General features: G+C 40.7%; 1 protein-coding gene across 3 annotated transcripts in view; it reads left to right on the top strand.

The window, feature by feature from the left end:
* LOC130183690 (semaphorin-6D-like) overlaps positions 1-16662 on the top strand; it is a 178404-nt gene that overhangs the window by 94368 nt on the left and 67374 nt on the right. For all 3 annotated transcript variants that reach the window (XM_056399328.1, XM_056399326.1, XM_056399327.1), the window contains 5 exons: positions 120-177; positions 5592-5648; positions 6017-6118; positions 11260-11350; positions 12842-12964. In XM_056399328.1, the coding sequence (XP_056255303.1) occupies positions 120-177; positions 5592-5648; positions 6017-6118; positions 11260-11350; positions 12842-12964 (431 nt within the window). The remainder of the gene's footprint in view (positions 1-119; positions 178-5591; positions 5649-6016; positions 6119-11259; positions 11351-12841; positions 12965-16662) is intronic.

Below are 16662 nucleotides of genomic sequence, written 5' to 3'. Positions count from 1 at the left end.
CTGACACAAACAAGCTCAGAACAGTGAACATCAGTGAGTGAGTAGAAGAAGAAGAAGAAGATTTCTTCTTCTGTTGAGTCGGCATGTCGAGCTCTGACGTTGTGCTTTAACCTCCGCAGAGATCACGTGTTTGCAGTGAACCTGACGACGGCTTCAGAGGAGTTCGTTCCTCAGCTGGTGAGTAAAGTCACATGATCAACAGACCTCTGAACCCTCTGTGGAGCAGGTGCATGACAAAAGAATTCATTCAGTTCCATGAAAAAACACAAAGGTTTAAAAATCTTCTTTTTAAACTGAAACTGAAACAGATTGTAGATTTTTATTCTTATTTTCTCACTCATACTCAGTGGGTTAAAGTCAGAAAACTTTTTTTTTTATTTGTTTTATTCAACTTGGATCCTTTTTTTTATAGTTTGTCTATAATACATATCAGTAGAAACAAAATTATGTTTCGAGATAAATACTTTACTTACATTTTTGTTGTTGATCAAGTTTCTCCATGACAGGAGGCATCACTTTCTCAGGTTGTCTGTCCGTCTCATCGTCATGAACGTGATGTGACGTGACGACTTGGACAAAACCAAAGTTTACGTTGGACTCAGCCTGAATATTATTATTCATGTCCAAACACAGAGTTATCACTAATATTAACATATTTTCTTCTTAATGAGACTGATAAGAATAACATCACATATCCAACACTGTCAAGATAAATATTAAATACCTCAACCTTTTGTGAAAGATTTGGAGAAACTTGACTCCTCGTTTAAAATGTTATCAGACAGAAACCATCACAACACTATCATTTTTATAACCTTTGTGCTTCCAGTTAAGTTGATTTAATGTCTTTATTAGTTATGTTACTTCTCTCAGCTCCTGGATGTGCATTATTCATTTTAATGTCTGGATGATCCAACCCATTTCTTACAACAAATCATCTGAGCCGTGTGGAGTATCTGTATATGCACGAGTGACAGGATGTCTATGACAAACCTCCACACACTCACAGTCTTAAAGATATCCCATATTTTACACTTCTCCTGTGTTTTATTTGAAGTGTTGATCCATAAGAAGATATATTTGTGGTTTTAAGATCCAAAATCCATCTCAATTTAGTTTTACATCTCCTCTCTCTGGCTTCTCTCTGGAGCTCTAGTAACAGCAGGTTGGTGAGCCAATCAAAAGAGAGGAGACTCTGAGCCCATTAAATTAAGGAATAATAATAATAATATACCAGATTTCAAGTAAATACTCGGAGAAATCAAATCCTGCAAGGTTGGATGGTGGATCCAAGTGGGCGGGGCTTGGCCCGTGAGATTGGTGACTGCTTTGTTGTGACATCACAAAGTTCCAGAAGTGCTGACGGCTGGTTTTAAGGTTCAGTTTCTGAATACAGGCTGTGTGCATTTCTCTTTGGACTGATGCTTTGATACTTTCATAGTATTAATATAGAAACAAGACCTGATTTATAATCAAACAGCACACGGACATCTACCTTTATGTGATATGGGACCTTTAATGGGCACTGAGGTCGTCATGGTTAGACGCTGATACTGCAGGTATGGGTGTTGGGACAGACACTACACCCACGGTTAAAGCCTTGCTTGGCTGCCACCTGGTGTTTGCTGCAGGCTTCATCCAGGTTGTGACACACCTGAGCACAACCACCTGTAATATTAGGTGAGGTCAGATGTTAAAGAGACGTTTCCACAGATTAGATTTAGTGGCGCTGCTCTTTAATGATGAGTATGTCACTGAGGCTCGTCTCTGCTGTGTCCTTCCCTCAAAGCATCGAGAGCAGCATCAAACCTGACGACGCAGCGCAAGATCCTTTTCACTTCCTGCACAACAGACGCCGTAAATATCAGAGCGGCGGAACAAAACTACAGCAGCTGCTGATGTGGTGTGAGGCGGCACAAAGGACGCGCTTCCTTTGATCTGCACACATCCTCCTCATCAAAGACGAGAGGTTACAGGGTGGCTCCTGACAGTAATGGGCCTCCCGGTGCATTGTGGGACGGTGGCCTGCAGCGGCTCTTTGATGTTGAGCTGTTACTCTCGTTATCAGTGATCCGACCTCAGCGGCGTGGCCCGGCATTCTCACCCCGTCTTTGAAGAAAAGTTCACATCTTTAACGTTCAACTCGTGTTCGACACGAACGCCCAGAGAAACGCCGCCGCAGACTCTGGTTTTAGTCCGACAAATGATTCTCTCAGGCTGGAATCACCTTCATTATCATCCTCTGTGGAGGCTTTTCATGTAATACTCCAGAATAGATGTTTCCCTCCATGTCAGAGGGAGGAGAGACTGCTGCTGGTGATGTGCTCAGGTCAGGTGGGATGGATTGTAGAGAGGGGAAATAGACACAGGTATTTCCTGCAAGATCATTGGACAACTCAGCGATGCTGGTGCAATTGCAGCATTAATCATGTGAGGGTTAAAAATACTGTGCATTGGGGTGTCGTGTGGCGTAGTGGTCTAAGCAGGCGCCCCATGTGTAGAGGCTACAGTCCTCGCTGCAGTTGGCCCCGGTTCGAGTCCCGCATCGGACGGCCTTTACTGCACGTCGTTCCCCCTCTCTCTGCCTCCCCATTTCCTGTCTCTCTCCACTATCCTGTCCAATAAAGGCACAAAAGCCCAAAAAAATATACTTTAAAAAAAAAAAAAAAAAAAAAAAAATACTGTGCATTGATAGTGAGGGGGTCAAAGGGCATTTTCTTCTTAAATTTGCCTTTTAAAGGTCCATAAATAAAACATGCTACCAAAGTGTTTTATATCAAAATATGCAGAAACAGCAAATGCCAAGCAGCTGTAAACTCTCTCCATTTTTCAAGCCTGAATGAAAACTTGTTGATTTCCTTAGCCTCCATTGCTTGGCAAACTAGCTACCACCAGCTACCCACAGTGAAAGGCAGATGACATGTGTGTGATGCTCTCTTCTCTGCCTCCTGGCTCTGGTTATGAGTCACGTACAATCTCATGAGAGTAAGGACTCAGAGGTGAAGAGTCTGCACATCCCCATTGTAGGAATACAATATTAACAGAAATCACCTTTCAGTCACTACGGAGGGGTTAAACTCTGTCAGGTCTCCTGGGGAAATCAGCAAGCAAGATAAATGGTGACATTATTAAGTTTATTAATGAAACGGGTTTAGCTAAAAGAATGTCGTTTTTTTTCCTGCACAACTTCCTAATCCAATGTCAGTGGCGATCCTAGAGTCCGAAAAAAATTCCCAGAGGGCCCCTCCAGTCAGTGTTTATCACACATTATGTAATAAATAATCTGACACCAACAAAAAAATTTATGAAATCTAAAATAAAAATGAAAAATAAAAACCTTGTAAATAACTCTCATTATAAGACCAGTGCTCATCAACACATTAAGCCCCTTTAAGGAGGTTTCCCTGGACTGGCGGTTTCCAGTGGGCGGGACAGAGCAGCAGCACATTCAGTCGACGAATCGGCACAGAGGGGTGAATGAGTTGTGAATGGGCGTACCAAAAGACCAAGCCCCGATCCACATTGTTTTTATTCTAAATGGGCCACCTTTAGGGAGGTTTCCTACTGAGATGTATTTGAAAATAGTCCATTTGTTGTTTAATGGGGAGGGAGCTGCATTTTGAGACATTGCTGTGGAGTAAAGTTTGTCAGCCTTCAGGGGCCCCCTAACAGCCCCAAGCAGTTGCCTGCCTTGCCTGTTCAGAAGCTGTGCCTCTGGTTAATGTACCTGTTTGCTGATTTGCCAACTGTCAATAAACCCCAAAGAAGAAGAAGCCTACAGCATTATCACAAAGATATTAATAGAGGCATCAAGAAAAAGACTGAGAAAATCATCATCGTTTGGCTGCTGTGAGGCGTCCATGTTTGTTGGCTTCTTACGCTTCTTCTTAAGCGCCAGTTCAGATGTATTGGCGCTTTTAGTATGACTCAACTTTCCCGTTCACACACAGTAACAGTATCTCCCACATGCCATGAACGCAGCATAATGAATTCCTGTCCCAAAATCATTTTATTTAAATGGAAGCGTCACCATCATCAGTAGATTCACTCGTAGGAGTGAAGTGAATCCGTGCTGTCGACCAACAACAAACCATCTCACTGCTGATCACTGAGCCAACAAAGGGAGCTGTCACAGCTTATTAGCTGTGTTGCACCATCCACTTTTATATAACCACTCTCTGTTGGACTGACAGTGAGAAAAGCCAGTCATCATGTTCCCAGGTGGCTCATGAGGCTCCAGGTACGACTGAACACTGAATCTGTATCAGCTGATAATCAGACAGCAGCAGGTGGTGGTGGAGACGCTGTGATAAACTTTCATTTCCTCTTTTTTAACAGTCTGTCAGTGCTGGTGGAGACACAGCTCCTCGACAAGCTGTGTTCATCAGTCTGTGTTCTTCACTCTGCTGCTGGTGCATGTGCTGTTTTGTTTACTTGCACAGAAACACCACAAACCGATCAGGTGTCGGAGTGCGCCCTGTTGCACCTGTAACCTCACCCACCTGTGATGTCACTGTGCACTGACCCACCTTGGAGTCCATTGCTATACATCACTTGCAGCAGGAAGAGAAGTCAGACCTCTGGAGCTGAACAACATCTGTGTCCCATCCTTCGGAGAATGCGGTCTACGGAGGTGTGGCCCTCCATAGCCATCGTAAGCTGCGAAGGCCGAACCGAAATGAGACGGCTGGGTCTACGGAGGGATTTGCCCGCTCTTACTGTTGCGTCGCAAAGCACTGCTCCTGTCGCCTAGCAACAAACTTGTGCCTTTTTCTTTACAAAAACTTGTGGTTTTAAGCTCCTTGGCTTTAACAGTTGTACTATTAGCTGTTGAAGTGAGCTGAAAACCCAATACTTGGGTTACTACTACATTACCGGCGCTCAATGAATCTTGTGAGAACTTGGGCCACGAAGGATCCACCCTTCGTTGTCCAGGAAAAGAAGGACGCATTTGAAGGAGTCTTGAAATGCTGCTGTGACGCAATCAGTCTTCAATTGCAGCCTCCGAAGGATACGGCCCCTGAATGGTACCGATAACCTCTACAGCAGCCACAACTACACAACCTCTGATATCTCACATGGACTCACTAATCCTGCAGGTCCCAGGTCTGCGAACTGCCCTCAAGCTGGACTCACAATTTTATTATCTGATGTTTTCCATGACTCCTGTCATTGTTTTCTGTCTCTTTGTTGATTGTGGTCTTATTTGTGTTGTTCTCGTAGGCTGGCTGTGTGATTATGAATCTTTCTTTTTCTTAGGTCTTGATTTTCTTCCTGATTAAATGAAGTATAATTAACTGGAGGTCCACACACTCCCTTTCCTTTTTTTTCCTTTTTTTTTGTGATGAACTTGTAATCAGATCTCATCAGTGGATGGTGATTGCTCTGTTGTCATGGAGATGGTTCCCACGGGAGAAGCCATGTTGCTGTCGTTTGATTGGCTGTCACAGCCTGTGTTTGTGTTTGTGCTTGGGTTTGTGTTTTTGTGGTGTAGTTGTTTTCACCGTGTCAGAGCTGCAGCTTTGCAGTCAGGTATGACTCACGACTGCTGACCCTGATCTCATCCGCCTCTTCTTCTTCATGTGTTTCAGAAACTGACGTGGAAGTCCAAAGACGTCAGCAAGTGCACGGTCAGAGGGAAGAACAGCGTGAGTTTCCTTTTTCTTCCTGTTCCCCCGTATTTCTTCTTCTCTGATTTGAACACGTCAGCAGATAAAACCAGTTTATTAGGATCAAAATATAGATGAAATCTGTCCAGCTGTGACCAGCAGCTGTTTGAGACTCTAAACACTTGAGAAATATTTCATGTCTGACAGATCTGATAAGTGAGAGGCGCTGACACGTCTTTGTTTGGAGTTCACTGACACCAAAGATAAAATTAGAAAGAGTCTCACAGCTTCAGAAAAACATTTTCATCCTTGTAAGGATGAGATTTTATCACATCATTACATGATTAACGAGGCCTGTCACATTTTTATTTCTTTTTTGAATGTGACGCTGTGTGTTTGTGTTTCAGGACGAGTGCTACAACTACGTCAAAGTCTTGGTCCCCAGAAATGACGAGACCCTGTTCGCCTGCGGCACCAATGCCTTCAACCCCACCTGCCGAAACTACAAGGTACACACACACACACACACACACACCTGTCCTCCCCTGAGTCTCTGAGCGGTTATCAGCACATTACATTCAGTTTAGGGTTTTCTTGTTGTGGATTTAAAGAAACTCGCTGGTGGTTTTTATATGCTTTTACTCATTAATTACGAGGTCTTTTGCAACTCAATACACATTGATTTCATACTTTCCAGGCAGCGTGGTGGGAAGTTACTAAATGCAGCTTAAATCTTCGCTCACACTTCTTTTACATATCCAAAAAAAAATGCACTGAAGTCAGTCCTCTACCAAACCCTCTGTCTACAGCAGGAGCTTCATCACACACATGCCATCACTTTTCAGATGACACATCTGAACAACAGTCATGTATCTAATGTGACTACAGCTGCCTAGAGAGTGTAAACCTGGATTCCCAGTGTTCATGGGGATGAAGGATGAAACTGAATTCAGCACAGACAGCTTGTTTTCATGTGTCTTGACACTCAGAGTCAAGTGTAAGACACATCGCTGCATCTAAGCATCATTTAGCAGTTCGTCACTGCAGTGTCTTGACGGTAATTTGTCTGTGTGGCATTGCAAAGCAGCCGAAAAAGCATTTTCCCAGACCACCATTATAAAACTGTCAACAGGACCTTCACCTACAACATAGGACGATTATTACTCTGTTTATTATGAATCTATAATCCATATATTTAAAACTTTCCCACAGTCCAAAAAAAGTGATGAGATCAGTGGAGGCACCAGGGCTGAAAATCTGAAGTGCCACAAACTGCAGTTCCTCTAAGGGCCACTAGAGGCTGACTCCAAAAGCGAGTCAATTCCCATTGACTCTCATGTTGAAATGTCCAACTTAACATAAAAAATAAACATGTTTAGTTTGGTCTCTATAGCTAATTTCCTAACTTCCTCCATCTTTTATATAACTCACATATTTACATTTTATTAAGGCTTAAAGTTATGTATAACTGAGGGCATGGCCACTTTGAATGACAGGTGGGTGTTGTAACTGTTGTCTAGCTGCTAGCTGTCTTTTCAGGATCACCTCGGCTAATTCGAGTCACAAAATGTGATCTCTGTCTGTTTGTGGTGTTGGTGCCTATTGAGTATTGTTCATGTAAATATCAGACAGGCAATATGGCTTGCTGTTCGGTTAATAGCTTGTTCGCTTAGCTTGTTAACTAGTTAATTAGCCAGGAAATTAAGTTGATATCCACCGCGATGCAGAATTCAGGGTGTGGCCGTTTTGAGTGACAGGTGGGTGAGTGTATCCCTGCCACAACCCGGCATGCACTGAAATCTCGGCTCCACACACGCCCCACCTCTTCGCCCATTTTTGGATTAGATGGGAGTTGGGGGCGGAGTCAGGTACTGCAAAGATGGTGACAGCAGAGCAGCCCGCTCTGAGCTTCAAAACCACTCTTCAGAAACCTGTGGGAGATCAGTTTAGTTGGTTGATGTTACAGCGGATAACTACTGTCACCCTTCAGTGAAATAGATTTAAAAGAGCACTTTATAATGTAACGTCTGTGAAAGTAACTGCAGTTTAAATATAACCTTGTGTGTTTCATAACAGCTCAAGGATGTGTGTGTGTGTCTGTGTGTTCATGATCAAGTGAGTCTTCACACTGTGTTTGCACTTTTTCTAACCTGCCCATTATCCTCTCAGCTGTTGAATCGTCACTAACGTCGGGTTAATGAGCGGAGAGACATGGCGCGGGGACAAGGCGGCTTTATTCTGGCGGCGTTCCCCCGCTCCTCCACTTCCCTAATTGGAAGCGTCAGGCAGCTCGAGACGCCTCGTCACAACCAAACACAACACCTTCACAAAAGCCACCATTTCAGGCATTGTGTTACTTTTTTTTTTTTTTTTTTTTTTCACGCTGATTCTATGGCGGTGATGCTGGAGCTGGAGGTTTGATTGACAGGCACTGACCCCGTTTAGCTGAGGCTTTGTGTGCTTTGACAGCTCTAGCGGCGGGAAACAAAAAAAACAACACATTTACCTGAAGACGAGGAGCTTTCCACTCTGATTGTGAAGAGTTTGGATCTAAAACGAGATCCACAGCTCTTGGAAAAAACACTGGCGCCTGCTCTCGTCTTCTGATTGATGGCGCCAGATAAAATCAGCTTTAACTTTTCAGATCAGAACAGATCAGGAAGTAAAAACTCTCTGTTTTTATGCAGTTTTACAAACAATCTGAAGATGTTTTCTGATAAGATGAATTAAAAACATATTGACTGAAATTGTGAAGTAAATCCACTTCAATAAGAATCAAAGAGTGTGGAAGTTCATTGTTGACCTTGTAAATGGTTGAAAGCTCAGGAAAAAGCTGAGCAGTGGAATTTGTGTTCAGATATTTTATTAAACTACTGTGATGTAGTGTTTGTAATGGAGCTGTGAGCTGAGAGTATTCTGCTGCAGTAATGAGTTTTCACAGATTAAATGTTAATGGTGTTAATGTCACACAGAATATTTAATATTACATTTATTCACTGAGCTGAGTAAAGTCCTGATGCTGAGGGATTTCAAGTAATAGTCGACTTTGCTCTTCATTTCATTTACAGTAAGATTACAGTAGTCTAGGTTAAAGAGGCGGGGCCGAGAATTCAGTGCATGCTGGTTTGAGGCAAGCATGCTCTCACCCACCCGCTGTGTGGACACACCCTCACTTATGTATAACTTTAAGCCTTACTAGAATGTAAACAGGTGAGTTGTATAAAAATTTTGTTTTTACTTTGATACTGTATCTCGGTGAATGAAACCACAGATGGAGGCAGAACGGCAATTTACAATTTGACTTGGAATCTGACTCGTACAAAGTCTCAGAAAAAAGTGGAACGTATTCATGATAAGTATAAAAAATGTAAAACATTAAATAAACTCAAACTCCTCTGTCATCACACCAAAGATAAATGTCTTTATTAGTTCCTTAAGAGGCTGTTCAGTCTTTGATACAGAAAAGTCTGCATTTGAATTTAAGTGAGGATTTCTACATGACTACCTGATTTTCTACATCATTAAAAACTAATAATAAATGATAAAATGTCCCCAACACTTCAGTTTACTCTACGGTGGAAAAGGTGCAAGTGCAGGGACTGAGATTATCCCTGTTCATTAGTCAGGTCCTGTCAGGCCAGAATCCATCACTGTGATTGTGGGAACCTCCTGCAGCAGCAAGGCGTCGTGTGTTTTCTCTGAGTAAAGACAATGTTCAGATTTTCTTGATCTACCCGTGTCCTTGTGTCTGGAGCTCAAACAGCAGCTGATAATGATGGAAATGAAGGTGCAGCAGGCCTGTATGTGACCCGCTGAGCACACAGCCTCATAAAGAAGAAAGAAATCATTGTTTAATTAAACTGTGATTAAATGTTTAATTTAATTTTAGGCTGATTCACCTGTTTCACCCTGTCTGAACTCTATAGTAACGTTACACAACAGAACAGGGAATAAGAGAGAGTAGAAACTTGGAAGTGTTGATGATGAGGAAGAAGAGACGTGTTATCAGGAGACGAACAGAGCTCGGGCGAGCGAGACAGAGAAAGACTGGAAAACGGAGAGTGAGATGGGAGAGTTCTGAACAGACTCAGCTCCCTGAGGGTGGAGACAGCAGACGAGTGTGTTTATGAGGCTAAACGCTCCCTCAGCCTCAAACCTCCGTTAGCAATTCAGTTAACGTAGCCTCTGAGCATTGTGCTACCAATGCAGTACACACAGCTTATAGCTAACATGTCAACGTTATGTCAAGTTATATAAAGAAAAATAAACATAAACATAAATAAACATTTAACAATGATATCATCAGTCTTTGCCATGGAAGTTTGATAAAAGGATAATTGGAGCTTTGGTTGCTGGGAGACAACAAACATTTTACTTAATATATTTTCTCTTTGAAAGCAGCAGAATAATTCTTTGTTTTAGGATAAATAAATCAGACACATGCAAAATCACACGAAAACAATATTTTTATTCTAACAAACACAAATGACAGTAATGACACTAACAGTAATACTTTATGCAGCAGCAGTTGTAGCAGTGTTACAGAAAAGCACAAAATCCTCAGGGTGTGACAGACTAACAGGCCCAGAGTGTGAGATTCAGGTGGAATAATTTACTTTAAAAACATCAATGAATGAAACAATAAAAGTATTTTACAGGAGGTTTATCGTGCTGCCTCGGCTGATTAAAAAAAGATAAAAAACGCATTAACCCAGAGGAGCTGGTGGAACAGAGGTCAGATACACAGTCATGTCTCACTGCTCAGCTACAACTAAAGCATTAACAATATTCGGAGGGCACAATAACACTCAACATGAAGGCTTTTTTTTTCAGACAGGTTGTGGTTTCAATAGGCTGGTCACAGAAACAGATTTTTGTTCATATTTTAATTTTTAAAGCAATAGGCTCAGTCTGATATTCAATAATATCGGATATCATGATATTTCCTGCCATATGTGATACTTTTCATAATATATATATAATAAATTAGATATTGATATGTTGTCATGTCATATTGTTATATGTAGTGTTAAATTATTATTAAATATTAAATAATATTATCAAATTACTAAATATTACATTTTGGATATCACCCAATCTTAGCTGTTAATTTTGATGTCAATGTCGACAATCTTCTTTCTGTAAATGATTCACCTCTGAATAATTGTGTGCATTTGTGTGTGCATGTACATAAGAGTGAGATGTGTGTGTCACCGTCCGGTTTGACTTTATTATGCTCTGGGACTGGAGTCAGTTTGTTTGTTTCAGAGCTGAGCTGTTAGTATCATCATGATCATCATCATCAGAGCTTCATTATCTGATATGTCAGCTGATCCATCAGTGTATTATTAGCTCAGGTACAGTAACATGAAGCCAGTCCCTGCTGAACACTCACTTAGCAGCGTTATCATCCCCTCTGTGACACACAGTGAATAATATTAGCACACATTATTCATAAAGCTTATATTATAAAGGAGTCTGTGAGTGAGAAGTGAGTTTCTGTCTCACTGTGACTTCTCAACTGTTTCCCTCGATTCTGTGACAGTTGCTGTTTTTTGTGATTTTGTACTTTGTTTTTTTTAATTTTTTTAATATCGCTGCTGAGAGACAGAAGCATGTTTCATCTGTTTCCTCCTCTTCTTCCTCTCAGATGACGTCGTTGGAGCAGGTCGGGGAGGAGGTGGTCGGTCAGGCTCGTTGTCCCTTCGAGTCCGGTCAGTCAAACGTTGGACTGTTCGCCGGTGAGTCAACACTGATGTCAGCTCCTGCAAAATGACACATAGACTCTGTAAAAACTATATCAATATTTCCATTTCTTGTTTTGCTTTCTGTAGTTGTAGAAATATTGTGATATTTATTTATGAGAATAATTATTTAGCTTCAAAGATGAAGTCATAACGTATACAATGATACAGAAAACATTTCCTTAAAATGATAATACAATAAATCAAATTTTCCCTTTATACTGTTGAGAAAGTTAAGTTGCTTTTGCACAGAGGAGAAAAAACTGTCACCTAAATTGTAATGAAACATTTAATTAATTAATAACTTATTGTAAAATAAAATTATTATTAATACTTTTTCAAAATTAATTGTTTAATCCATAAATAAATTGACCAAATTACAAAGTAATTAATTCTCTAGTCTTTTAATGGGTAATAAAAAGAGGAATTATGAAAAGATTTGTAAATTAAATATGAATCCATCAATAAATTGTCCAAATAAAAAAAAACGTATTGTCAATAAGTACATAATCTAAAAGTAAAATAATTAATTCATAAATGTATAATGTAATTTCAAAATCAGTTTGAAAATGCAAAGTTAGAAAATAAGAATAAATTACAAACTGAAGAATACAGATATTAATCCGGCATTTAAAAGGGAAATTAGCGTTTCCATTTCCCTGCTGCTTTTCCTTTTCCTTTTAGTTACTGGATTTGCTTGGTCATTTAGCCTTTGGCCACTTTGGGTCTTGTGCTGGTAAAACAATGAAAATTCATTTGAACTTTGGTTTTTTATTAAAAATTAAGCATGGTAGACTGGTTTTCATGTCATTAGCTTTTGGCTGAGGCAGTGACGCCTCCTCACCTGCCTTGTTGAACTATGGGTAAATGTTCAAATAATAGAATGTAAATTGTTAAATGGTGTATATGGGGAACAATATAGAGCAATATGGGGCATGAGAAAGCAGAATAAAATGCCTTATTTAATTTCATTCATTTATCCATAAGGAAAACACTCATTAATTAACACATCTGTCAATGTGGCAGTGTTGACCAGCTGGATTATTTCCAGCTACAGTCCTCAGGAGAGATGTGCATTAATTAGTAATGTGATGGTTGAAAATAAAGACAGAAGACAAAACACCATAAAGTCAGAGCAACAGGAAAGAGCAGAACATTAGTACAATTATACAACAAAAACATCCACTGTTCAGTAGACGTCACTGTGACGTAGAAACAACCAAACACAGCTCATCAACACTGATCTCATGAACAGTGGTGACATGTTGTCAAAGTTAGTTCAAATCTATAATAATAATAATAATAATAATAATAATAATAATAATAATAATAATAATGACACAGATTTCTGCTGTAAAATTATAAAAACATCCACAGTAAAACATTCAGCTGTGTATTTGAGGCAGATCAGGTCACTTATAAAGAAGCGGATGTTTCAAAGTGGTTTAGCTTCTCAGTGTGAAGATAAACCTCTTCCTGTTTCATCAGGGGGGGATTTCTATTCGGCCACCATGACGGACTTCCTGGCCAGCGACGCCGTCATCTACAGAAGCCTGGGAGACGGCCGACCCGTCCTCAGAACCGTCAAGTACGACTCCAAGTGGCTCCGAGGTATGATTTATTTCTTATTAAAACCTACAACATGAGACACTTTATTTTATTTTTATTTATTCTTTTTTTTAAGTTTGCTTTCTCTGAGTTAGATCACATGACACATTAGGTCACATGATGTTGAAGTTGATTATCAGTGTGAAATACCAGCAGGTTAGAATACACTTGTCGGAGCCCATTGACTTATTTTAAATATTTGTTTAACATAATAATTGTTTTTGGATTATTTGTAAATTAAGTTGAAAATTAATTTCTATGGGTAAAATAAGAAAAGGAATTAAGAAAGAATTAATATTTATTATTATTATTGTAATGTATTGTTGATTAGGATCCTCCTCCTCCTTGTCGCCCGTGATTACAGGGGGACCACAGCTGGCTTCTTTGTGTCTTTTTGCCTGATGGATTGAGTGAGGCATGGGAGGAAATGATACAGTTTTTCGACCGCTAAATACGTTAACAATAACAATAAAGACTCTAAACTATAAGTCAACCTAAGTTTCTTTTCCTTTTTATTTATTCATTTGTTTATATACCGAAAGTCAACCGGAGATCGTTTTTTGTTTATAGGAGTAAAAACCAAGTTTTTAGTTGAAGCCATCTCCGTGCGTGCTTATTTTGTTTTAGTGAGTCGTAGCCCTCCTCCTCACAGACTGCTCTTTTATTTTGAACTTTTTTGAATCATTTTTGACTTTGTTGGAATACAAGAGCAGCCATAACAAGTCGAAAAACTTCACGGACGACTGGAAAGAAGACGGAGAATCCGCGGATTCAAGCAATCGCTCCACTCGCTGATAGAAACAATGGAGAGGCCAGCTGGCGTGAGTAAAATCAGCTGATCGATGGAATTTAAGAAGGAATGCGCCGCTGCGCTACAAGTAAGCAATTGGACACTATTGAATGCAAAGTTGTGGACTGTGGATGTGAATTGGAATAAAACGGGGATGTTTGAAGGATGTTTAAGGATCGGCTAAACTGAAGTTAAAGGAATTTGTGCGACCATGTCTGACTCCCAGGGGACCGCTGTGGAGAAGAAGGCAATTGAGCCACAGGACGTGCGCAAATCACGGCTTGCTTCACGCAAAGCCAGATTGGGAGCATGCACGAGGAAGTTGAATGAAATAAAGACTTTGATGGATGACGCTGGAAATGTTGATAAAGTCAGTGATGCGTTAGAAGTGTTTAAAGGAACAGTGGATGAATTTATGAATGTTCATGAATCTGTGCAACAACTTCTAACAGAGGAAGAAAAGGATGATGATTATGTTGACTGGTATGAACCCAGAATAACTAACCTGAATTATTTTATCAAAGAAGTTGAATCATGGAAAAGAGAGATTGCACAATCGAAAGTTGGACCACTGGACAGCATGTCAAATGTTTCACGCAGATCAAAGTCTTCCACTTCTTCAGAGCTCAAAAAGGCCCAAGCAGATCAGGCTGCTGCCCTGGCCCGAGCCGCTGCATTGAAAGAAAAACATGCTTTGCAGCTGGAGGAAATCAAACTGAAATCAAAGATGGAGCAAATGGAGTTGGATGCGGACCTCGCAGCATCAGCTGCTAAAATAAAAGTACTTCAGAGTGAAGAGGATGATCAGGAAGCTCCAGTTGATTATATGCAGGAGTATTATGACTCTCGTCAGGAACCAGAAACAATGGAGAGCCAAGTGGATTTTGTGCAATTGGGTGCCATACCCAAAACCCCACTTCACCAAACCATCCTAAGTCTCCACCGACCATCACCTACAACAGCTACAAGAGGTACCAAAACATCAGACAAACCCCAAAACAAAAGGTCAACTAAAAGACATGAAACAGAAATTGAAAATCACAGTCACACCATAACTCATGCTGCACAAGATTATTCAGATATGGCTGTTAATGATGCTCGTAATAACTTGGATGTGGTTATCCAAAAACAAAGTGACATTGCAGAACTTATTGTCTCACAGCAAAGGCTGTCTAGGTTACCTGCCAGAGAAATTTGTGTGTTTGATGGTAACCCATTGGCATATCAGTCTTTTATTCATGCATTTGAACACTTGGTTGAAGACAATACTAAAATTAATCAGGACAAGCTCTACTACCTTGAGCAATTTACCTCTGGTTTGCCTAGAGAACTGGTTCGCAGCTGTTTGCACATGGAGGGGGGCAGAGGTTATCATGAAGCAAAACAACTTTTGAAGGAGCACTTTGGGAATGAAATTAAAATTTCTGGTGCTTACCTGGAAAAGGCCTTGAACTGGACAGCAATTAAAGCTGAGGATGGGAAAATGCTGCATGCATATGCAATGTATTTGAGAGGATGCTGTAATGTAATGCAGGACTTACAGTATTTAGAGGAACTTGAGATCCCATCGAACTTAAGGCTAATAGCATCCAAGTTGCCCTACAAACTCCGTGAAAGATGGCGAACCACAGCCTATGAGACACAACAGAAGACTGGCAGGAGAATCAGATATCAGCACTTTGTGGATTTTGTGGAAAAACAGGCTAAAATGCTTTTGGATCCGTTGTTTGGAGACATTCAAGACCAAATACCGACAAAAAAGTTTATCCCAAGAGGCAAAAGTGAATCGAAACCAATAAGAAGCAAAAACAGCAGCTTTGCTACCTCAGTAGCAGTGAATACAGAGAAAGCGGGATGCACTGTAAAACAATCATCTGTTCCACAACAACCTTGTCAAACCGCAATCAGCTCTTCCTGTGGATTCTGCCATGGGAAACACACACTTATAGACTGTTCACAATTCAAAACACAGTTACGTGATGACAAAGTTGAATTTTTAAGAAGCCATGGACATTGTTTTGGTTGCTTAGTAAAAGGTCATCTGAGCAAAAACTGCAAGAAACGATTAATGTGTCAAGTTTGTCAAATGAAGCATCCTACTGTACTCCATATTCACAGTGCAAAATGCTCAAAACAGGAAAATCAAGTAATGCCCACTGCTGAGACGGAAGAGACCCCCATAAGCAGTGCTCTTGTTTCAGCAGGTGATGCAACTGGGGCCGGGAGGGACTGTGCACTTGCAATTGTTCCGGTAAGAGTTAAAGTGGCGAAAGGGAGTAAATATGTTCAAACCTATGCCTTCCTCGACCCAGGCAGCACCGCAACATTTTGCACCGAAAATCTAATGAACCTGTTAAATAAGAAAGGACGTAAAACAAAAATACTTTTGCGAACAATGGGACAGGAAAAGCCCACAGGGACCTATGAGGTCAAAGGACTGGAAGTGGGAGATTTGGAAGGCTGTACATATCTGGACCTGCCGAAAGTTTACACACAAACTAAAATCCCTGTGTCAAAAGAAAACATAATCACACAAGCTGATGTGAAAAGATGGCCTCACCTCAGTGGAATCCAGTTAAAGGAAATTGAGGCAGAGGTTGAGCTCCTCATTGGGACTGATGTTCCCCGAGCGATGGAGCCATGGAAAATAATAAATAGTCATGCTAATGGACCATATGCAGTGCAAACCTTGCTGGGGTGGGTGGTAACTGGACCGATCAGTGTTGATAGTGCGGCAGAACAAACTGGGCCCATTGCGGTGTTGAGTAACAGAATCTCTGTGGTTGAGTTGAAGGATTTACTCATCAGACAATATAACCAGGATTTCTCAGAGAATAGGTATGAAGAGAAAATTGAGATGTCTGTCGAGGATAAACGTTTCATGGAGATTGCTTCCAGCTCAGCATTTCTC

The sequence above is a fragment of the Seriola aureovittata genome, chromosome 16 (assembly GCF_021018895.1).
Source record: "Seriola aureovittata isolate HTS-2021-v1 ecotype China chromosome 16, ASM2101889v1, whole genome shotgun sequence".
NCBI classification, from domain to species: Eukaryota; Metazoa; Chordata; class Actinopteri; order Carangiformes; family Carangidae; genus Seriola; species Seriola aureovittata.
Note: the sequence above shows the minus strand (reverse complement) of the source record. Positions and strands in the feature narration are given on the sequence as shown.